The following is a 25123-nucleotide window of genomic DNA, read 5'->3' on the forward strand; positions in this document are numbered from 1 at the left end:
CATCATTCTTTGTAATCTCACAGGAGCTGAATGCATAGGCTTCTTTAAAATAATAACCAAAGGTTGGTGATCGGTTTCAATCTGGATTTCTCGACCACAGAAATAATCACGAAACTTGGAGCATGCAAACACTACTGCCAAAAGTTCTCTCTCAATCTAAGCACATTGCACCTCAGTCTGGGTAAGTGTTCTAGATGCATAAGCTACTGGCTTGCCTTCTTGGGAGAATAATTGCACCTAAACCAAATTTTGAAGCATCGCAGGAAAGAGTTACTAGTGTAGAACGTATGAAGCAGTGTCTAAATGACATTCAAAACAAGTGAATAGATTTTTAAAAAGAACTGTTGATTACTAAAAAATACAAACTGAATCGGGATTTAAAAGATTACAGCAACAGCTCTGAATTTTCCCGGTTAACCAATAAGAAGCTACGTCAAAGGGGCAGAGGCATAATGGCGACTCCAGTGTGGGCTCGGAAGTCTCAACTGAATGGGAAAGTGAGCCGGGAGAATATGCTTCCGTCAGCTCAGGACTCGTGTTACCTGCACAGGACATTTCGGAAAGGAAAGGTCTGATAACAGAGACAATTGTGCCAATAAAAGAACTAGAACTACTTCAGAGAAAGGGGAAAGACAGCCATTTGAAGAACTACAAGCGGGTCAGGTGGAATCGACTGTAGAACTTTACTGTGAAATTCTGGTTGAGAATGATTTTTAGAGATGAATCATATATTATTAACTTATCAGGTTATGTACTGAATGAGTTTGAATACTCTGTTCTTAATCATGGCCTGAAATTTATCCCTACAGTTATGCCGAGATTGCATGTTATAAAGAAAGATTTATTTTGCTTGGTACACAAAATACATCTTGTACATTTTTTTAAACAAAGAACAGAATATTTATAATTTAGATAAAGATTTGTCTTTTCGAAGTGAATCTGAAGATCGTTTTTACTCGTACGGCAGATATGGCAGATTATCAGAGTTTAAATGCATTTTGTACATTAGATACATCTAAAATTACATGCAAAAGTTAATGTACACCTCCAATTTTCACATGAAGGCATTCAGACATTTTTATCTATGGTAAACTTTGCTTTGGAATCTATGTATGCTGATTTTATGAATAATGTGAGAGGCGGGATGGTGTCTATCCCCCTCACCTTCCAGCAGTGGGGGGGGGGAGAGGTCCCGTCCACATGGCGGGTGGCATGGACACTCCTCTGTCACCCCTAGTGGACGTCTGTGGAGGGGGAGCCTGGCCCAGTGGTGCGGTCCTCCTTGTGACCTGGAAGTAACAGACTCCCAGCACTGGAGGGGAGAAGGTGCCATCCCAGCGGGGGGAGGGCGCTATGCCCTCCCCTCCAGCCAGGTGGTTATACACCAGTGTCTTCTCCCCTCGACAGTGGTCGAGGGTACCCAAGGAGGATGCCCCCATCTGAATGGAGAGGTAAGTCAGCAAGCAAAGGAGAGCAGTACTGCTGAAACTGAATTCATCCTCAAGTCTTTTGAGTACCTTCATAAGGTGGACCCTGTTTTTTTCTTACCAAGACAACACTGATACAGACTGTATTTAAATATTTTATTGAAATACATTTTATATATATGAATTTATATAGCACTTAGATTTTTAACCCACTGTCCATGATAAGTCCCAGCACATGCCTTGTAGTTTTAGTGGGTTGCCAGATGCATTTTCAATAAATTTGAGTTTTAAGGAAAGAGGCATTTACTGTTGCCTATGCCAAGTCTGTTTTCAGTGTAAAAGTTTTTTTTTTTTTTTTTTTTTTTTTTTAAACAAAAGCTCCCAGTGTTTTTGCTATTAAATTTGAAAATTTTAAATTACATCCAAATCTGTGATCACTGTATGAGTAAAATAAGAAATGGTATGCACACCGACAGGTCTGAACTGTGCTTTACGGTAACAGAGGAGACACAGCCAAGTAATGGGATACTGGCATGGCTGTGGGTGAGGGGATGCCAGTTTATTACCCTGCCTAGAATCCCATTTGACCATAACCCATCTCTGATAAGAGGCATCAGACATGCAAAACACAATATATGTTGTTTGACTTGCAAACCATACATTTCCAGAAGTGGGCCGTTTACCTATAATGATGCAATACATTACTGCCAAATAAGAACAGAAAACTGCTAAACAAGAATTCAAAATACAGCAAAAATGTAAACCTACAAAAGTAATCTGGAAAATGGCAATGAATCCACCATAAGAATATCTGAAAGATGAATATTAACAGAAAAAAAAACATATCCCTTTTTCAGCATAAGCCAAGATGATGACTTTCCATACTTTCTTTAACCTTTTTCCATACCAAATGCAAGTGGAAGCAAGTGTACTACTACACAGCTGGAAATGCCAGCATGGCATCAGGCCTTCAATCAGCTCTCCTATACGAAAGTGAACTGAAGACAGCATAGTTAATGCTGGATGTATACAGGAGTCTCTCACTACCTACATCAGAACCTTTGCAGGAGTGAAGTCAATGTTAGCCTTCACAGGAAAAAGAAACAGCTATGGAAAACCAGATGGGTCAAGGGAAATCAGAAGGTAGGTAAACCCAAACATAATGACTGATTATTCTGATGATCCTCTCCCAAAGACGGTCATTACATATTTGAAACTAATCAAACTGGTCTACAATGTTCTACAACAGTCTGTGAACACATATACCTGCATAAAAGATATATGTCTGAATGAAGCCTTATTAAAAAACAATCTTGAAATCATGTAAAGTCACTGATGTTTGTGTGATTAAGGACTTTGGCATGGAGTAAGGAATGCAGACATCTACTTAAATAAAAAAAGGAAATACTTGAAAACATTAAAAAAGATGAAGACTTCTAAACAAGATTGAGGTTATTCTGTTTACAATATCCTACCTTGATGGGCAATACTGCTACATTTAGTCACACTACCATGGAATGACCAACAAAAAACAAAATAGGAATCATACATGTTGCTGGGTGAGACAGCAAACTCCAACAATAATGGAGTGACCTCAGAGCAATGTCTGCTTAAGTGACTTGCTCCAGGTCACACAGTAGGCAAACAAAGGCTAACGGAATTAAACCCCGTGCCATAGAAACTATAGCATGCAACCTAAACCCCTACACCAACTAATATTACACAATGCATTTTAAGAAGAGTTTCACTGTACAGATATAACCAGATAAGTAACATTGAGACTACTACAAAGAAAATGCCACCGATAAAGGGCGCTTTGGCAGATACACAGATGGCAGCTCACCTGAAGCACTGATGCCACATTGGTCACATGATCATTCAGGACACTCTCAGACTCCTTATAGGTCAAGCAAGTGAAGTGATACTCCTCAGGGTCAAAGTCATCAGCTGGCTGCTGCTCCACATCATTTGCAACATCAGCATAATAATCATCCATGTCAGGGCCTTCATCCTCTTCCTCCTCACAACCAGGGTCATAGTCCTCATCATTGCTGTCTGACCCCTGACTATTCATATCCACAGACATTTTTTGTACTAGAAAAAGCAGAATCTCTAAAGAATGGTCAGTGCTGCCCACACAACCTGAAGTTGACTATTCGTCCACCATGACTCTGCAAACAAACAAAAACATGTTATGGTAAATATCGCTTCTCATTCTTGTTTAATGCAAACAATCAAACACTTTCTAGTTTATACAAAAAATAATTAAACCATAAAAGATCATCTGCTAATAATATGTAATGCTTCTCTTTAGGGCTAACATTTGGAAACACAAGCTTCAAAACTGTGCAAGCTGCGCAATAAAATGGATAAAGTACAGTTGTGTACACTTACCATAAATGTAGATGTTAGAGTGTATTCACTGTTGCAGTCATTACACTTGGGTTATCCTGCTGGCAGGCTACCCTCAGGTCGGCCTGAATTCCAAAGTCTAGGTCCGGCTTCGGTTGCTGTCGCCCCTTCCCTGTCAGTGCGCCAGGGGTACAAAAGATGCAGATGACGCCATTTTCTTCAGTTTTTCTTGCCCCAGATGTCAGGTGTCCCCAAAAAGGTAGGCTAAAAATATGCCAATAAAACATGCATGCAGCAAAAAATATAATACCTTCATCTACAAGCAAATACACCACATAGGTTGTATAGATTAGAGAAGTGTAGATAAGTTCCAGCAAAGAGATGGGGGATGGTGGGAGGGTAACCTGGACTGCAACAGTGAATACAGTCGTACAGCTACATTTATTGTAAGTGTACACAACTGTACTATGTTCTTCGTGTTTCACTGGTCATTACACTTGGGTTGAATCCCAAAGCTATGGTTGGGAGGCTGGAGCTAAAATAGCATTAGGAGCGGCTATGAGGCCCTGCAGAACTGCAGTTGCAAAGCCTGCCCTGGATTTAGAGTAGAGTGGTAAATGATAGTGCTTTGGAAAGGAGTGCACTGAACTCCAGGTAGCAGCCTCTAAAATGTCTTTCGTTGGTACTCCCCTGAGGAAGGCTGCTGAAGTGGCTGCTGCTCTGGTTGAATGTGGCCTAATGCCCTTAGGCACTGGCTTGCCATGTTGTGAATAGCAGAAACGAATGCAGTGGCCTATCCACTTTGAAATAGTCCGCTTGAGATAGCCTTTCCTTGTGATCCTGCAGCATAAGCCACTAGTATAGTTGCTCAGTCTTTCTGAAAGCTTTGGTTCTGTTCAAGTAGAAGCGTAGCTGTCTGTGCATGCCCAAAGAATGCAGAATTCTCTCCCCCTTACTCTCTGGGTTTGGATAAAAAGTAGGCAGATGAATAGTTTGGTTAAGGGCCACACTGGACACTACCTTAGGCATAAATGTCAGATTTGTCCTCAGAGAAACCCTGTCTGGATAAAAATATGATAAAAAGGTTCCACAGCCATGAGTGCTTGCAGCTCTGAGACTCGTTTTGCAGAGGTTATTGCTAGGAGCAGAGCTGTTTTCCAAGATAAAAACTTTATATCCGCTGTAGCGGCTGGCTCAAAAGGAGGCAAAGTAAGTTTTTCCAAAACATAACCGAGGTCCCATGCAGGTATTGGTGATCTCCTTGGAGGCCTTAAGTTTTTGACTCCTCTCAGGTATTGCTTTAACAAAGGGTGAGAAAAAATTGGTGGCTCTGTATTGTAATGAGCAGAAATGGCAGAAGCATGAATTTTAATTGATGAAAAGGATAGACCTTTGTCCAACATCTCAGTTAAGTATTGCAAAATCTGAGGAATATTTGGTACTGCTGTGTCAATTCCTTGTGCCTGGTTCCAGGAACAGAATCTCTTCCATTTTCCGGCATAGGATTTTCTAGTACTAGGCCTCCTGGCCTCCAAAATGACATCCATCACTGCTTTAGTGAGAGGTGTGTTTTGTATGACTACATTATCCGCCATGCTGCCAGATTTAAGGTCGAGTTGGCTGTGCAGGATCTTCATTGTTTTGTTGGGACAGTAGGGGAGGTATTTGAGGCAAGGTCCAGGCTGGGCATTGAGACAAGTTCCTTAGGATTGGATACCAGTGCTGGCGGGGCCAGTCTGGGGCATCAGTATCATTTTTGGCTTATCTGACCTTTAGGAGTACCTTGGGGAGGGGAGGCAGAGGAGCAAAGGCATATGCTGTTAAGTTTTTCCAGCTGAAAGATGGGGCATCCACTTTCCATGCTTGTCTGTGATAAGTCCTTGTGCAGAATCTCTTTAGTTGGCAGTTGTGAGGAGAGGCAAATAGGTCTATGTCCGGGCATCCCCATTTCCTAGTTATCATGTTGAAGACTTGTGGATCCAATTTCCACACGTGGGGATCCATGAGGTTTCTGGTTAGTTCGTCTGCCAGAGTATTTATTTTTTCTGGCAGGAATTGTGCCTGCAGATGTACTTGGTAAATCAATGCTGTGTCACACAAAGTCATGGCTAGTCTGCAGAGGGGGTAAGAACGAGTGCCTCCCTGCTTGTTTATATACCACATGACCATGAGATTGTCTGTCTTTATCAGTAGTTGTCCCGGATGAAGTAGGTCCTTGAGGGCTGTCAGGGCATTCTGAACAGCTAACATTTCTTTTTGATTGATAAGTAGATGCATTTGGTTGGTGGATCATGTGCCTTGAATACATCTTCCTGCCATGTGTGCCCCCCAGGCATAATCTGATGCATCCGTTGTCAATGTCTGCCTAGCTGGGGGTAAGGTGAATGGCGGTCCCTTGTTCTGGTGACAGGCCTTCGCCCACCATCGAAACTCCTGTTGAAGGCAGAGAATGAGAGTAATTATTGTTTCCAGGCTGTGGCAATGTTGAGTCCAAACACTTTTTAGGTACCACTGAAGTATCCTCATATGCAGTCTTGCATATGGAATTAGTAGAATGCAGGATGCCATGAAGCCCAAAGCCTGCAGAATTTTTCTTGCAGTTAACTGGGCAGTGCAGAGAATTGGTAGTGCATTGAGCCAGCTTTGAATCGGAGGTATCTTCTGCATGTTGTCTGATTGGGACATGCAGGTATGCCTCTTTTAGGTCTAAAGTCACAAGCCAAGCCTTCTTGCCCAGCATGGGCAGAAGCTGCTGTTAAGGTCAATATTTTGAATTTTGGTGTATCCAGACATGTATTTAGAATAGATAGGTCCAGTATTGGTCTCCAGGCTTTGTCCTTTCTGGGTACCCAGAACAGTCTTGAATAAAATCCTTGTCCCTGCTCGTTCTGGTACTTGTTAAATGGCCCTCATGTCCATGAGTGATTAGACTTGTTTTTGTGCCTCTACCCATTGGTTTTTTGGTAGGTCTGGCCAATCGTTTGCCCTTGGCAGGGTATGAAAGTGAAACTTGTAGCCCCGTGACATTATGTCTAAGACCCATTTGTCCTGGGTTATTAGGTGCCAATTTTGAGAAAAAAGTGCTAGTTTTCCCACTAAAGGTGCTGCCAGAAGATAAGTAATTGGCACAGGCAGGGAAAAGTCATTGGGATGGTTTCCTGTAAGGCTTTAATTTGGCTTCTCCACTTTTGCAGGTAGAAGCACCCCATTGTTTAGATCTGTATGAACCTTGGGGCTGGGATCTGCCTCTTGGGCGTCTGTATCTGCCCCTTTGTGGTCTGTCTGACACTGGAAAGGACCAAATCTTTGTAGGCCAGTGTCTGCTAAATCTTGGAGGCTGTACCTGTAAGAAACCCTTGACTGTTTGCATAGATTTAGCTTTTAGCTTTGTCCTCCATTTTCTTTAACACCTCTTCTGCTTTAACACCAAACAAAGTATCATGCTGTAATGGAGCATCTAATAAATTTGCTTTAACATGATCTGGTAAATTTTGTTCCTTTAACCAAACATGCCTCCTAGTGACAGAACCCGTGACAGCGGCCCTGCAGGAGGCCTCCAAAGAATCAAAATCACATTGCAAAGTATGCTTTCCAACTTGCTCAGCTGCATGCAATAAATCCTGCATTTGTTTTCTGCACCTTCAGAATTTATCAACATTTTCCGTTTAAGCAGCAACATAATATATTGCTGATATTTGAGCATTTGAAACTGACAATTTAAAGCCCTTACAGGCAAGGTAGCAGAGGTGTAAATCTTTTCCCCATCTGTCTAATGCCCTAGAATCCCTGTCGGAGGGGGGTTGGGTTTTTTTTTTTTTTTGCAGTGGATGCCTTGACCCCTTTGGGACCCTGAGAAATAGTTTCTGGGTCAGCAGCAGGGTTCTTGAAAAGGAATTTATGAGAGTTAGGCACCCTATAGTACCTGTCCAGCTTAACAGGAGCTGGAGGTATGGAGTCAGGGGTTAGACTGGACTCTGAAAATGCATCTACAATGTCTAACACAGGCGGAATAGCTAGGGGCATGTGCCGTGGTAGTAAAAGGAAGTTCCTGAGCCTTTTCTTATATTCAGAATAATCTTGGCTCTCCCAGTGGAAATGTTCCCTCATGGTATGCAAGGTTTCCCCAAAAAAAGAGTAATCCTCAGGAGGAGAGGCTGAAGGGATAGATTCTTCAACATCAGAATCCTCATAGGGAGGAAGAGAGTATTCCTGATCAGAAGAGGAATCTGAAGAAATGGAAACCTGATCTATATTCGGTCTCTTGCCTAAGCCTCTTATCAGGAGGGGGATTGGAACCCCTGATCAAAGTTAAGTCTTCGGCCATTTTGAGCATCTGTTTTTTTGGGCATTGAGGCCTGACCATGAGGCTGTTGTACTTGTTTCTTTGTCTTTAAAGATGCTTTAGTCTTTGCCTTTGTAGCTGGAGTCGCTTTAATATACAAATGAGTAAGTCTGAAAACACACTCAGAAGCAGATACCTGCTCAGCGGCTCCAGACCCATCTGAGGAAATAGTTTCCGAAGGTCTAATACCTTGAGCTTCCAGCGGCCTAGGCGACTCCACGTGGGAGTCTGTAGCGGCCTGCAGGTCCAAATTAGCAAGTGTCAGGGGGCTGTGAAAGTGCCTCACAGAGCCGGCGACTGGCTTAAAAGAAGCCTCGTCGGTTTTAGACCTCAGATGCCTGTCCTTTTCTGTTTCTTTGCGTTTCTTGTGAACTGCGGTAGTCTGTTGGCTGTCCGACGGCATTGTGTAATTAAATCTTCTGCCAAAATAGTGAAAAGTAAAATCGTACCAGCACTTTACAGTGCGCTGGTTAAATCTAGCACAAAACCGACAACAAGCAACGTCATGGTCAGGGCCCAGGCAAGGAATACAGTAAGAATGAAAATCCTTATGAGGTATTTGCTTCCCACAAGAAATACAATTATTAACTTTTTCTGACATCGGTCTGGAGCAAGAAAAAAAGTTTTCCTCAATGGGTACTTAGCTTTTAATGAAGACTTCGGATCTGAAATTCGAACACAAAAATCTCAGGAGTAGCCCGACCGGCACCTGCGAACTGCTTCTGCTTTGGGCACCGCGCGGCAAGAAAGACCGAAGAAAATTGCTTTGGCTGCATCTTTTATACCCCTGGCGCACTGACGTCAGGGAAGAGGCGACAGCAACCGACGCCGGACCTAGACTTTGGAATTCAGGCCGACTGAGGGTAGCCTGCCAGCAGGATAACCCAAGTGTAATGACTGCAACAGTGAAACACGAAGAACATCAAATTAGTCACTGTGTATCGGGGGGGGTTGCAGGGCAAAGGTCAGATTCCTTCATGCACAGCAAGGAAATAAAAAAAAAAAAAATAATAATCCACAGTGCTACAACTAAGCCAAGAAATATACACTACTGCCTAACAGAAGCACTTCTAAGTTCTGAAGGGTGGTACCAGAAATGCAAAATACCATATACTTTTATGGCAATTCCAACCACATGCATCCTGAAATTATTTTGGTGAACCTTATGAGTTTTTCTCCTTAAAGGAGGACAGCCTACTATAAAAATCAAGGTCAGCTAATCCCCATATCAAAGCAAAAAAAGGCCACACACAGCAAACAGAGCACGGTGCCCACACAGGAAAAAAGTTCATAAACCAAAACAGTCATAAAAGTGTGGGTACCTAATGGCAGTTCAACTGGTTTCAGTTATCAGTTCTCACCACATCACAGGAATAAAAGTCCTCTTCAGGAACACAGGTCATAAAGTCCTCTTCAGGAACACAGGTCATAAACTCTTTCAAGTATCAAGTAAACGAGACATCGAAGTAAAGGATAATAATTTATTGTAGTTAAGCGCACCACGTAGGCTTCATCAGACTTTATACAAAATAAGAAATCGACTTTTAAAAACTAATGAAACTAAAACCATTGGTCATAAATTATCCAATGAAACAGCAAGGTCATTAACTCATATCTAACACATGAAAGGCCTATGCTGAAAAATGCTGCAAACAGTTGCCTCAAAGCAATACTAAAAATATTAAATATATTGCCTAAAATACAATGTCATATAAACTACTGACATATATACTAACATTCAATATCTAAGCTAAAATCTAAGCTAAAATCTGCACTAAACAAGTGCGTATAATTAAAACATTATATATGGTGATTAATACGAACAAGTAACATATAAACACCTTTGGATGACAGCAACTCTAATGCAGCTGAGTTGCAAACATAAAATAAAAACAGTCTGAACAACAAGTGCTTCAAATACTGCAGTGTGCAGAAAACACATAAGGTTCACATAATGCACTTAACTTATTTAAAGTGTTGGATTATTAAAATAAAACAAACATCACACTCTAGTTCATGATGTATCCAGGAAAGCAAAAAAGACAACATTAGGTAGACACAATAAAAACTCTAACTGAATAACAGATAGTAACCAAATAACTATGTTATGTTTCCTATATACCCCTCTTCTTGTTTGGAGCGTTTGGGTTCCACTATGAGACCTAGGTAGATAGAGCAGATTGCATATCTATCTAATATATTTATATTGAGTTTATGTATTATTTGTTACTGCTGTTTAAGGACTAGCGCAGAGTCGTGCATTCAACAGCGAGTGAAGTCTTAATATCTGCCACGATTGAGTGTGCTGCTATAGTGAGTTTTTGTCAAATGGTGTATTTTTGGTTTATTTATTTTTTAACCTGCTTTACTGCTGATGTACACCTTAAGTGTATGTTACAGCTTGTAACACAATGCTTTCACTTCTATATATGTCAAAGTATTGTGTGTGTTATGTTACTTTAACATTATGTAAACCACCCTATGATGAATGCCTAGCAAGCTAGAGTGAGAGCCAACACAAACTGCTATCTATAATGGATTTATGAGCTGCTGTAACATTAAGGTGTTTAGTTAGCAATCAAAATATATATAAATATATATATGCTGGTTCTTTTGAATGGATTTTCAAGCTGTTATGCTTTCAGGTTAGTGACTTTTATTGTCATATGGCTCTGTTTTCGTCTGTATTCAGTTAGAGTTTTTATTGTGTCTACCTAATGTTGTCTTTTTTGCTTTCCTGGATACATCATGAACTAGAGTGTGATGTTTGTTTTATTTTAATAATCCAACACTTTAAATAAGTTAAGTGCATTATGTGAACCTTATGTGTTTTCTGCACACTGCAGTATTTGAAGCACTTGTTGTTCAGACTGTTTTTATTTTATGTTTGCAACTCAGCTGCATTAGAGTTGCTGTCATCCAAAGGTGTTTATATGTTACTTGTTCGTATTAATCACCATATATAATGTTTTAATTATACGCACTTGTTTAGTGCAGATTTTAGCTTAGATTTTAGCTTAGATATTGAATGTTAGTATATATGTCAGTAGTTTATATGACATTGTATTTTAGGCAATATATTTAATATTTTTTAGTATTGCTTTGAGGCAACTGTTTGCAGCATTTTTCAGCATAGGCCTTTCATGTGTTAGATATGAGTTAATGACCTTGCTGTTTCATTGGATAATTTATGACCAATGGTTTTAGTTTCATTAGTTGTTAAAAAAGTCGATTTCTTATTTTGTATAAAGTCTGATGAAGCCTACGCTTGAAAAGCGCTAACTACAATAAATTATTATCCTTTACTTGGTGTCTCGTTTACTTGGATACTTGAAAGAGTTTATGACCTGTGTTCCTGAAGAGGACTTTATGACCTGTGTTCCTGAAGAGGACTTTTATTCCTGTGATGTGGTGAGAACTGATAACTGAAACCAGTTGAACTGCCATTAGGTACCCACACTTTTATGACTGTTTTGGTTAATCCCCATATCAGCCACACATCACTGTTACTATTACTCAGGAAATGAAACACTTTCAAGGGATATGATTTACAGAAAAAGCTTTAAGGGAAAAACAGATATTTCAATCATGCAGAAAAAAAGGCAGTGCTACTACAGAACTCCCCTTAATATAACTTAACACTTGTTATTTAAGTAAAGGATGTGTCCCCTTGATACAGAAGTATGTGGGAAGCATAACAATTCCTCACCTAAGGGCTCACGGCAAAAGAGAAGGACCATAGGAATTGGCTAAAAGGTACTTCCTTATGAGGAAAAAAAAAAAACATACACATGGATACACAAGATGAAAATTCCATTTAAACACAAAGCAAAAAAAAAGACCATCATGGGTTGGGTTTAATGAATGAATACCTGTGAGACGCTCATCTGACTAACCATTACTAAAATATCAATTAAGTACAACATCTGTATCATTACTGTACAAGTTATTTCATTTCATTTTTATGATGACCAGTTCATTTAACTGGTTAATAAGTTGGAAAAAAATAGCTTTAGCTTGGAATATACAAGAAAAGTATAGAGTGGAGATATTTCTTGTCTACTGTGGCACACTTTGATGGCATCAGCTCACCATGTGGAAAAGGCAAGATTTTAAACTTTCTTACCTAGTCCAGACTAGGCAAAGGTGCCGAGCAACATGCAGTCTCTGTGGAAAGATTTGGTACGGACCATATGAAAATCTCATGAAAATGTGTGTTATCTTGCAGGTGTCCATATAATTAAATAAATATTTATTATGGTTAAATATTCAGGAAAAAAAAGTCAAGCAGAATAACTGCTGGGTTAAAATTTGATCCCACAGCAACTTTTGTTGTCATGGAGGATTGGCCTGATCTGAACATTGCCCTTTCACTGGAAAATTAAGGAGGCCTGATACAAAGACCCAACTCGACACTGTCCTGAAAGTCATAGCGGATAAAAAGAGAGCTTATCCCAAGACGAGAATATTAAATCTGCAGGGCCAAAAGGCAGAAAAAAAAGGTTTTCAAGCATAGAAATCAATGTCGCCAAGGAAGGACAGAAGCTAGACTTGGGAGCTGGGGCCTCAGATAAAAATGTACCCCTTAATAAGGCCTTACTACTTACAGACTTTAACAAACACCAGGTGAGGAAAGTCCACCATAATGAAAGTTGGAGAAGGCAGCAAATTTGACCCTACTAAAGGAGCAACTGAGGCCAAAGTCAAAGAGTTTAGACAGTTAAAGACGTAACTGACAGAACATGAGCTGTAAAGGGAACTGCTATTTTTTGGTTGCCTAAAAGAAAAGCAGGTCCACTTATCCTGATAAGTCTTCTGGGAATTGCACCTTAGAAAGAGGAAATGGAGATTATGACAAGATCTTTAGCCACTAATGGAACTACAAAAACCAAGCAGCAAGTTCAAAAGTGAGAAGATCCAAGTAATACTTCCCTGAATGGTTCAGAGTAACAGCTTGAAGTGACACAGATAGATGGGCTTCTAAAACAGAAATGGTCTGAAGAGGAGGAAATCATGTCCATCTGGGTAAAAAGAATACCCTTAAAAATTACCTTGGCTCTGAGAAGTTTGTTTTTTAGATAAAATCCAGCTTCACAGGAAAGAGAGAAAAGCATGAGAGTCCATCTTCTATTTAAATGCTAGGGAATCCTTTTATCAGACCTGCTTCCCTATATGGGGAATCAAAAAAATAAAAAAGATCAGACACAGCATCTGTCAGACAGGCAAAAAGGTCACACACTAGAGTGCTCCAGAGGTGAAAAATCAGTTTTCTTCGGTCAGGGACTTGGTGACCATTTGTGAGGCATAAGGGGATGGTGTACATTTCTGTCCACAAAAAGATCTGGCCTCCCCATGATGCAGTTAACTACTAAGATGTACTAAGACTGCATCATCCACTACTGTACTCTCACAGCCTCTCAAGCCAGCAGGCAGAAATGTGTCCCTTTTATAGTTTATTGTGATACAGGACAATCATGTTATCTGAATGAAAAAAATGACTCCATAGGACAGGGAGTTATTAAAGTGAAAAGGGTTCCTCAATTTTAGAATGGAGCAGTCTAACCAATATTGCAGGTGTAGTCAACGGGCTCTGGAATTTTAAACTGGATATGAGAGACTAAAGAAGTTTGGACCACTGAACCTGAACTGCCTGTACACTGAAGAGCCCTCGGGTGAAAATTGACAAGACAGCACAAAATGAAAGCGGACATAAGGCATGAAAAACCTGCTAGAATTGAGAAAACTAATCTAAAAACAGCTTCCTGACCCAGTGGAGAAAGGTTGAACATGCTACAGTACTGAATGCACATTCTATGAAAGTAAGAAAAGTACGCAAAGAGAAACAAAGACTTCGATCAGGGATGCATTCCTACACTCAACCAGACACAGTGTAGTAAGAAGACAGTAATCCAGAGATGCACAACTTTGGACTCCTGGCCGGGCAATTTATGATGTGCATCTAGTGTGCATCTAGTGAACACTCTTGGGGGCATGCACCAGAATGAAAAGTGCGGTCCTGAACTGGTAATACCTGCTTCCAATCTGGAAGTGCAGACTTAATTATTTTGCAATCATACAAAAACGTTCTCCTTGAATTAAGATAATTAGGCAATTGACATCTAAGAGACTCGCGGTGGTGGTGCTGCGGTATACTATTTTGCAATCTTAATGTAGAAGTAGGTGTCTTGGAGGGATAAAGAACACTTCTACTCTCCCTCTGACAGACCGATTGCACAACAATCATACAAAAACATTCTCCTTGAATTAAGATAATTAGGCAACTGACATCTAAGAGACCCGTGGTGGTGGTGCTGCGGTAGCACTGTCGCCTCACAGTAAGATGCTGTCCAGTTCGATTCTCAGCTAGAGCGTCTTCTGTGTGGAGACATGCGTGAATGGGCATACCTTCGTTGAAGGTTGTGCGTCAGGGCTGGTAACTCGGCACATAATCAACTACCAATCATTAGCGGACCGGAGTTCCGCTGTGGCGACCCCTAACCAGGAAAAGCCAAAAGACAACAACAACAGGCAAAAGACATCCAAGATGGGCACAACCCCCCCCTCAAAACAGACCCCCCCATGCCTCATTGGCCTAGTGTAACCTCTTTGACTGCTCTTACTGTACTTACGTATTATCGCAACCAGATTTTCACGGTTGCGGTAATACATTTGTTTGCCTAAAAACAGGTAGTGGGAGTTAGTTAAGGTGGAATTTGATGTTTTCAGTGGGTATGACTTAAGTTTGTCCTTACATTTGGTTAAGGTAAATCAACGTGGAGAAGTGAATCTTGGACTACGTACTGTAAAGTTGGTCACACTGCTGTCGTGCCACAGAAAATGAAAGATGGACACCTGGGAAATGTTTGGTTGAACTTCTGCTGTCCTGCAACATGGATTACTTATAAGTGTACAATACTTTCTTCAGAGAATAAGGCACAGAGACCTGCAAATCTTTTTTGGTAAATTGTTGGATTTATTGTTGCAAACTGTTGAATAGAACTGAAGTTAAGGAGAATAAGTAAGCGAATATGTATGTGCACACTTTATAAAGTACTTGTACAACGATGCTGTTCTGTTAAGTGGTAGTCCGATAATCATTTTTTTTGGAGTCGTTGAAAATAATGGTTTATTTTTTGGATTCAGACAGTGTTATCCTTGTAGACACTACTTACTGTTGTTGGACTGTTTAGTGGATGTTTTATGGCAGCATACTTGTGGATTGTTCAGTTGCTGGTTTACTGTTTGGAATGTGCCTAACGCATAACAGGACTTGGAAATGTATGAGTGACATGATTTTGGGAACAGCATACCTTCAAACAAATATTAATTTTTCAAATATTACATTGTTATTCCTATCTAAACAAAGTTTTTTTTTTTTTTTTTAGGATAACATTGCCTGTGTGACTCTGCATACATTTCTGGTTTAAAATTTGCCTGTGTGACTCTGCATACATTTCTGGTTTAAAATTACCCACGGGAAAGAAAGCAGTATTATCTCAAAAATCTGGTTGCGATAATACGCAAGTACCGCTCTTATTTTTGTGAGAAGTTTTAAGACCTCCTTCCACACTACTAGTTTCTAATGGAAGACAGTGGATGTAGGAAGGAAATAATGGAATTCAATGAAACACACAAACTGTCTGGTAAAACCTCAGGATATCCTCTCTCTCATACAACAATCCCTGAAAATTCTCTCACAAGAGATAGAGTGAAGTAAGAAGCAACCCACAACTTCTCCAGAGTGGGAGAGTCAGACAAGGTCTCAATATTATTTTTATCCATTAGCTGTTAACACCAAGAACACGGTCCTCTGGATTCATGACCGTGCAGGAAACTACAGTGTGGAGAAATACCTTCCCAGCATTCCTGCTTTTGGCATGTGCCATACCGAAACGACATGCAGTACTGGCTCATGTTAATCCTGCTACAGGTTTACTGTAGAGGGTGAAACTTTCACACCCAAAGTAGTGAGGGTCTTACCTAACCCTTGCGCACACAAAAATATTGGTTTACTTCTTAGGAGAACATGACAGATTCTGAGATAAGGGAATCTATGAAAGCTGCCTCAGTGTCCTTAGTGAAATCAGCAAGACTCTTGACAGGTGTGCCAGTGTAAGGCAATGTCAGTTCCTCCTGTAACGACAATACCTTCTTCCACTCTGTAAACAACCTGGACCACAAGGTTTGCTCATGTCAGTAGAAGTTAACAGTAGTACTAGCCTGTGCCCTTACTACTTGTACTGGTTCATCTTTTAACATGTCTAAAACATGCCACACTTCATCCATAATGTCTCCAAGAAGAGAGATCATTTGGGAATCCCCACCCCTTATTTTCTTAACCTTGGAATTATCTTGTTTCCCCCCTTCCCACTTAACGTAAAAACATGCATTTTATTCATCTGCTTTTACTGTATTTATGTTTCTTCCTACTTCATTACTTTATCTTTCTTTTGCTGCTTGTTCTTAAAAGTATTCAATTGCATTTATTAGTAAGCCTGATTAAATTGTAACTGTTATTCTAAGCCTTTTGGTTTAAACACTTGGGCTTCAAGCCACTTATTTTACATTAAGGTTTTGCGGTCTACAGTCTTGTGGGAGAGGATAGAGTCTGCCCTTCTGAGTTGAGAATTGCAGGTTGAAGGCTTATTGTGCCTGCTTATTTGAACTGTGTCTTTCTGAAATTGGTGTACCTTGTTTGCTGTAGCGTAGACTAGATTCAGACCTGGTGAATCTAGCTCTGTTCATATAAAGTTTTATACACTAAACCAGGCCATCCTTTGTTGGAGAGGGTTCCCCTGCACCCTAGTGGGAGGAGTGTGCAGTCAGAACTCATCAGATTTAAGTTTGCTGGAACATGGCTCAGTTTTGAGCTTTTTATTGGTTAATTTGTTTAAATCAGTTTCCTCCTATTTGCTACTGTTATATTTAAGTGTGTATCTGTTCTCCTGTATTAAAATGAACCTAAAACAGAGTTTAAATATCTTTAGCATAGTCTGGTTACAAGTTTTGCTGCATCCAGAACTGTTTGTGTGATTCCTGTGTTTCCGGCTAAGCAATCTTGTGTTGGCTGGGACCTGCCTGCATTTAGTGGGAGTAAGTGAACTGGCAGGAACTGGTCTGGCATAAGGTGTTTAGCTAAGAGCTCAGGGACAAGGGTTGACTAGTCAAGTTCAATGTTTCTAATTCACTTTCATTTTTGTGGTATTTAAACCTTGCATAGGTTTGGTTTGTTTGCGTGCCGCACACCACAGCTGTGCCGTTTTAACCCTTGGCAAGGTAGCTTAGCTGCATTTTTTCGCTTGCCAGCACTCCTGTGTAACTCAAGCCCCTCCCTTGCAGCTAGTGTACTGATTTTCTTCAGCCCTACTCACACCCATAGGTACTCTCCTCAGAAAGTACCTACTCTACTATCTCTGACCTGTCTTCCACAGATTCTGAGAACCAAGGACGAACAACTTCCTATGGCTTCTCCTGTCAGTCTGGTTGATATGCGCATCTCAAGACAGTGTAGCAACTGCCTTATGTACACAGACAACCCTCTACTACTACCACCACCTAGGAACACAATATGCGAGAGATGCAGTTACATTAAGAACCTAGAATCCTTGCTATCTCAGTCACAAGCCAGTACATCCGGCACTGAGAAGGTTGTCTGTGCAAACATCACACCTCGAACGCCCACACCTGTGGAGGTTCTTAACAAAAGCATACCTAAACAAAGAGAGAGAAATCCAAAGCAAAAACACAAATCATAACCCACAGCACCAAGCACCACACACAAGCCCATGTCACATGGCCTCTAAGGCCAAGCCACAAACCAAACATACCAGTCATAGAAAAACATACCAGTCATAGAGGACTCTTGTTGCGAGACACACAGATGTACCCCTCACCAGGCAAGATAAGGAGAAAGTCACAGGAAGTTGCTTATCAGCTTCTAGAATCCGCCATATCATGCATGCACTCAACTCTCTTAACAAGTACTGTTAGGACTCTGTCATAGTAAATTGGCTCATAGTCCATTGGCGAGAATGACTTGAGATGTACCTCTGTGGACTATATAAAGAGATATGACCGAGTTCGCTGAATGTGTGTCCCAGGCAGGTATGTTCCTAGCCTTAAGAAGCATCCTACCATCAGAATGATGCCTCAATACAAACAGAAAATAACTGACTTTAGTTTCTGGTATAATTTCAGGGGGATCCAGTACACGACAGCCTGGGAGGACATGACTGACAAGACCACGATGCTTTGCCAGAGATGGCCTTCATCGGTGTCCCCTGGGCTTCGGACTTCTGGCAAAGGTTCTTTCCTCCCCCACAGTGCCTTTCTTAGGCAAAGTCATGAGAACAAAACTACTGACGTGAAAAATTCTTCTAAATGAAATTTAACGGTCATGCTGCTAAAAGCTAGGAGTCTTGGCATGAAACTGCACTCATTGCAAGGATTACTTGCTCTGGAAGATGCTAATATTTGTGCAGTCACTGAAACCTGGTTCAAAGCTGCAGAGAGCACAGGTTACTCATCCTACCATACTTTCAGACCACAAATGAAGGGCTACAAAGCCAAAGGAAGTAGAGTTTCAATATTTATCAAAGACACACAGCACAACTCCAGGCTTGTCAAACAGAATGATGACAGGAAACACTCAAAGTATAGTTAACTGTTGACAAAACACCTATGCAAGTCATAGCTAGCTACAGACCCCCAACCATGACTCAGGGCACCCACTCCACCTACCTGGACTTACTTGAATCCATCAAGATTCGACCCTCCACCCTGATCCTGGGTGATGTAACTACCCAACCACAGAGTGGAAGACCTATTCTGGCACAAACATGAACACCCAGAGATTCCTCGACTTCATTAATGCCAATGCACTGGATCAGTTGGTCAACACTCCCACAAGAAGTGAAAATATCCTACAGCTGGTACTAACCAACATGAGTAGCCACTCTAGCACCCCCTACTGTCTTCCTACTTGGTAAGATTCGACCATAAGGTGATCACTTTCAAAGTCATCGTCTCCCCTGACCCCGGTCAAGGTCAAACAAACAAAAAAATGTTTTTTTTTTTCCAAAGCTGACTGCAATCTTCTCAGAGCAGGTATAAGCAGCTTCACAGCCACTGTCCCTTCAGCTGGAACTAGCACTCATGTCCAAGCCTACACCAAAAAACTGAGCACCTACATAGCTGTATGGACTCAGAAATATTGACAGGACCAAATCATCTTCCTCAAGAAGAGTAAAACTGTCTGGTGGACAGCAGCAATAAACAAACTCTAAGAAAAGAAAAAAAATTTGCTGTCCAGGACCAAGAAGAAGCAGGTGCCAAGTTGGAAGCAATCTCTCCATTGCCTGAACAAGCAAATTAAGGTCGTTGGTGAAATCCTCTAAGGCTAACTTTGAATCCAAATTGGCCACATCCACCAAGGACAATCACAAGGCCTTCTTCACATACATCCGCAATCTTAAAGGTAACACCCAAATCTGCTCTGAACTGGTTGTCAAGAACACCACATACACAAACGCCATAACTAGTCAACCTACTGGCAGACAGGATCAGTGAAAACTTCACCCACCCCCATCAGTAAACTAGGACATCAACATCTATCCACCTCCCCTCATCACCATGGAGCAGGTCTTTAATGCCCCCTCAAAGGCAACAAATACAGTCTTCATGGGACCAGACAACATCCCTGGCTGCATCCTACATGAACTCAGGCATGAGTTCTCAGCACCCTATTCAACCAAAGCCTGTGCATCAGCTTCGTCCTAGCCGAATAGGGGACAGCCACTGTCATCCTTCTACACAAAGGTACCTTTGTCCACTGACCAGGAAATTACAGACCCATCAGCCTTAACTAGTCCGATATGCAAGACCATGGAATGCATTACCATGGACCTTAAAAACAAAGGACATTGGCAACCTCCAAACACTTGACCCCACACAATCTGGTTTTGTCAAAAGGAAATCATGCCTGTTAAATTGCCCAACTTCTTCGAAACGGTCACCAAATCCACAGATGAGGGGAAGACTGTGCACACCATCTACTTTGACCTAGCCAAAGCCTTCAACACTATTCCCCCACTAGGGCATAATAGATGAACTCTCCCAGTTAGGCATCAACCTGCATGTTACCTGATGGGTAGCTAATTGGCACTCTGCGGCTAACCAAGTTTGCAGATGACTGCAAGCTGGACACAGTCTTAAATTCCCCTAGTGATATCAACATCCTCCAAGAGGGCTTTAACCAAACTAATGACTGGTGCCAGAAGCACAGCTTCAAATTGAATGCCAAGAATTGCATCACTATCCCCTTAACAACATACTAAGCAAGCACTCAATCAAGAGGGACTTGGGGATCCAGGTTGATAGCAACCTGACTTTAGACGACCACATTGCCTCCATTGTACAGAAGACTTTCTACATGTTCCTGGATGAAATATCCTTACTTATGAGGTGGATCAAGGCAGTCAATGTCCCTGTACTCCTCCCTTATCAGACCCATTATAGAATACAGTGCCCTCTTCAGCATGTATCTTGCCAAGCACCTACAGCAGATGGAGAGACCACAGAGGTTCCTAACCAAGAAAATCCAGGATCTCAACCACCTATCCTATACAGATAGGCGAAAAGCCCTGTCCCTCTACTCAGTCGCGTACAGACTATTCAGTGGTGGCCCGTGTCTGGCATACAAGGCCATCTCATATCCGTAAGTCAAACTCCACTCGCACAACCCACGTACAAGGCCTCAACCTGGTCTGTGACATTAACAATAGAACTTGTTGGTGGGATAGATTTGTGCCCCAAAGACTCCCCCACCTGTGGAATACACTCCCTCTCCATGTGAAGCAGAGTACCTCACTGACTTTCTTTAAAAAGGAAACTGGATGACTGGATGGGAAATGACAATACACATCTGGGATCCCATCCGTGTCCCTGCTGTACAGGGAAACAGATGCTGACTTTGTGGGAACATGGGAGAAATTCTTGGCTAGGCTTATAAGGGCCTCTGGGCCAATAGCTTAGTATCATCCTATGAACCTTGGAACAAAAAGTCATAATTGGAACCACATCACACTGCAATAAATTTTTTTTTATGTAAAACAGATAACGTATTAAGAGAAAGGAAATCTATCTAAAGAAAACAAAAAGAGGAAGGCTGGACCATTTCCTGCTTGCTGTGGTGTTGTGCATTTTAAATACAGTTTGCAAAAATAAATAAATAAAAACTTTGTTCTGCTCACCTTATCGTTTGCACTACATTTTATTCAAGGCAACGCAAACATAACACTGCAAAACTTCTAGGATTTTTTTCTGCTTTCTTCTACATCATTAAATATATTTACTTGCTACTTATCTGATTTCATTAATTGGGTAAAAAAACACTGCTGTACTGCAACAATTTGCTTACATCATAAAATATTACATAGTAACTGCAGGGCTCGACATCAGAATTACAGGATGAAGCTTAAAAACATTCACAGTATTAAGGCTGAAAAACAAATCATATCACACACACATATATATATATATATATATATATATATATATATATATATATATATATATATATATATATATATATATATATATATATATATAAATAAAACATACACACGTGCGCACACAGGGCCCTGGCTGCTTCTGATACTTCATAAAGACGCCATGTACAGACACTGACCTGCACCATCCGCTGCAACTTCAAAGCTCAGGCTCTCATATTACTTTTCTGTATACAGTAGCATCAACTTCCTACTATGTGGTTTCATTAGTCATTCACTTGATTACTACTTAACCAGGTTAGTCCAAAAAACTTTTTCAGCCACAACCTGGTGCCATCTTCAATAATCTGCCTTGTGCATACTGAAGTTCAGTGTCAGATTTTTCAGCTATTAAAAAATATCTGGACTGTTGATACAAATCTAAACCAGCTTGTAATGTATGCGTCTGCCTACAACATGACACTTTACCTACACTCTTACACTTGCCCATCAGTAACTTCATTACCACTGGGTTAACACCTATTTGTTGAAACAATTACTTCCTTTTATTCTTCAATAGTTTTAAACAGGTGTGCACAAGAAACAAAGGGTGATTTTCTATAACGTACTTCTTCCACAGTCAAAATGAAATTTTTAGAGAAAGCCAATTCATTCCTAACTGTGAGTGGTAACGCAGAAATGAGGAGAGACTTTACTACAGAAACAGCACCATTAAAAAAATGCACGCTATGTTTTACATTAAAAAAAATGCACACTATGTTTTACATTGTAAATGTAGAACGCTACCACCCCTTTCAGTCTGAATAGGTTTAGGCACTCCTAATGCGACTGACATGCAAATCTACTACATCATGCATAAATTAACCTTAACTAACAAGTCACCTGCTTGAAAGAACGGATTTATACATGTTGGGCAAAGTAGTCACTTAGAATAGTCAGACTCACGGTAAGCTGAAATGTTGCTTTTGATTTTATATACAAAGCAGTGTTACATACAACCCCGGACATATCTGTCAAATATTCCTGATTTTACAGAACATAACTCATTTTTCATCTTATTTATTTTTTTACCCTTCATAACATTTTGATTTTCCAGTAATCACTAAGGATTACAGGTTCAGACAATAATGGTAGGTGCAAGAGTTTCACACGTCTTACTGTTGGGTACATTTATGCAGTGTCACACATCTTACTGTTGGGTACATTAATGCAGTGTACGTACATATTTATTTATTCAGCAGCTGTGGTCAGTTTTTTATGAATATTCATTACATAGAGAGAGAATATGTTTATAAGATACATATGTATATAATCATTAAAATAATCAACTAAATATGTACGACACAGCAATAGGGGTGTAATACAAGTTACACTGTGGGTAAACGTCGGTTATTGTGCATACCATGGAGGACAGCGCTCTACACTATCACCCTTTTTGCGTCTAGTCAGTCAGAAAAAATAAAAAAACAATAGAAGTCTTAAAAGTTTCAACTTTAAGTGGCATGCCCATCCTTTTGCATAAGCAAACTAGGCAGCCTATGTTGCTGTTCATAAGGGGCGATTTCTGCACATTTTTCTCCCCCATATGTACAGAAACATGTCCATTTCTTCACTTTGAAAGGCAGACAGATAAACACAAGGACAGGTAACTATGCAAGTAAATAAAGAGCAGAAAAGCTCTTCTATCCCATACCTCTCAAAATGTAACACTTTAGAGATAAAATCAACTTCCAACCTTGTTTTACTTGTTTGACATTCAGTCACACAATTTTGGAGCAAAGCTACAGCTTTTTTTTTTTTTTTGGGGGGGGGGGGTGGTCAGGGCATGCATTATCAAAAAACATCAGGAGGCCCAAGACCAGGCAATGACATGGGGAAGGGCGACAGCCTCAACATGAAAAAGTATTAACAAATGGGAGAAAGCTGTTTAGAACAAAGGGGGGTGAAGGGTTGAATATGAAGGAAAAGTACTAATCTGGAAAAGCAGGAGAAGAGTCCGTGTCATCTGTAGTACTTATTTTCATTAAGTTCATTAAGCAGGGTAGAACACTGACCGTACAAACCGTTTTCAGACTATGCAGGAGCAAGCCTTTCAACTGTCTGTTACACAATGACCCTAATTTGGCCTCATATTTATGCTCTCTCATTTTTTTTTTTTTTTGCTTTTCTGGACATTTAGTTAAGATGTTAAAGCTTCACACTTCTTATTGTTCAAAAAATACACGCAGTTTCAAAACATATTGTTGAATTAACTAAGTAGATTAGGAAAATGTTTAAAAAGCTGTCCCTCACTTTGGGTCTTTGCCCCCTCGCTATTTTTGGTTTTGTGGTTCATTCTTGATCAAAGAAATTAAGAGCTATGCTCAAGACTACCGTTTGCTTAAATGACTTCCTTGAAGCCACAAAGTAGGCAAACTGGGACTGAGGGAATAAAAACCGAAGACCAATTATGTTTCTAAACTGCGGTGGTGGTGCTGCGGTAGCGTTGTCACCTCACAAACGTTGCCCATTCAATTCTCAGTTAGAGCATCTTCTGTGTAGCGACATGCGTGAACGGGAGTTCCTTCGTTGAAGGTTGTGCGTTAGGCCCGACAAGCCAGTACGTAAAAATCTACTGCCAATTAGCGGATCGGATCTTCCACCACCATCCACTAGTTCACCCCCACTCCCATCTTCTCATTCTGCAGCCTCCACCTCCTATCCCACTCTCAATCCCTCCTCATCACTCCCACTCCTCACTTCTCTTTAAAACCCATACCCACCTCTACCATAAAAAACTCCTTCTAAAACTGAAACCAGGTTCAAATGCTCCTGATAGTATTCCTTCGCAATTCCTCAGCATAGCTGCCGAAGCAATTGCCTACCCCATTAGTATTTTAATAAACCGTTCTATCCAAGAAGGCACAGTCCCCCAAATTTGGAAAAGGGCCTTTATCATACCCTTACATAAAGGAGGCAATAATAACAATGTCACTAATTTTCATCCCATAGCTATCCTGTCTCCCATCTCTAAACTCCTTGAAAAGTGTATCCAACTACAACTCCTACCATACCTCATTGATAAGGACCAATTAACTCCCACACAACATGGTTTCAGACCAGGCCACAGCCCTCCTCTCCTTCCTGGAAACTAAACAAATCCCGAGACTCTGGTCATATTGTTTCTACCCTTCTACTGGATCTCTCTAAGGCCTTTGACACTATCTCCCACAGTCTTCTTATAGCTAAACTCTCCAAGCTTAACCTATTCTCTATCTTCTCTGAACTGGTTCTCCAACTACTTATCCAACAGATATCAAGCAGTAAAATGGAAAAAAGCCACTTCCTCATTCCTTAATACACCAAGGTTCCATATTTATTAATGACTTCCGTAACTCTATCCCATTCTCTAACATCATCCAATATGCAGACGACAACTATTATTTGCTCTGCCACTTCTGTCCCTTTACTTCTAAAGCTAACTCAAGATGCTTTTTCAACCACTGAACAATGGA

The 25123-nt window shown here is 40.7% G+C and overlaps 1 protein-coding gene across 3 annotated transcripts in view; it reads right to left on the minus strand.

The window, feature by feature from the left end:
- The window catches only part of ARIH2 (ariadne RBR E3 ubiquitin protein ligase 2), a 1499383-nt gene that overhangs the window by 1464221 nt on the left and 10039 nt on the right, over positions 1 to 25123 (minus strand). For all 3 annotated transcript variants that reach the window (XM_044078755.1, XM_044078752.1, XM_044078753.1), the window contains exon 2: positions 3271 to 3598. In XM_044078755.1, the coding sequence (XP_043934690.1) occupies positions 3271 to 3513 (243 nt within the window). In that variant the 5' untranslated portion in view covers positions 3514 to 3598. The remainder of the gene's footprint in view (positions 1 to 3270; positions 3599 to 25123) is intronic.

Source organism: Protopterus annectens, chromosome 7.part1, assembly GCF_019279795.1.
Source record: "Protopterus annectens isolate FY-2018-M chromosome 7.part1, PAN1.0, whole genome shotgun sequence".
Classification (NCBI taxonomy): domain Eukaryota; kingdom Metazoa; phylum Chordata; order Ceratodontiformes; family Protopteridae; genus Protopterus; species Protopterus annectens.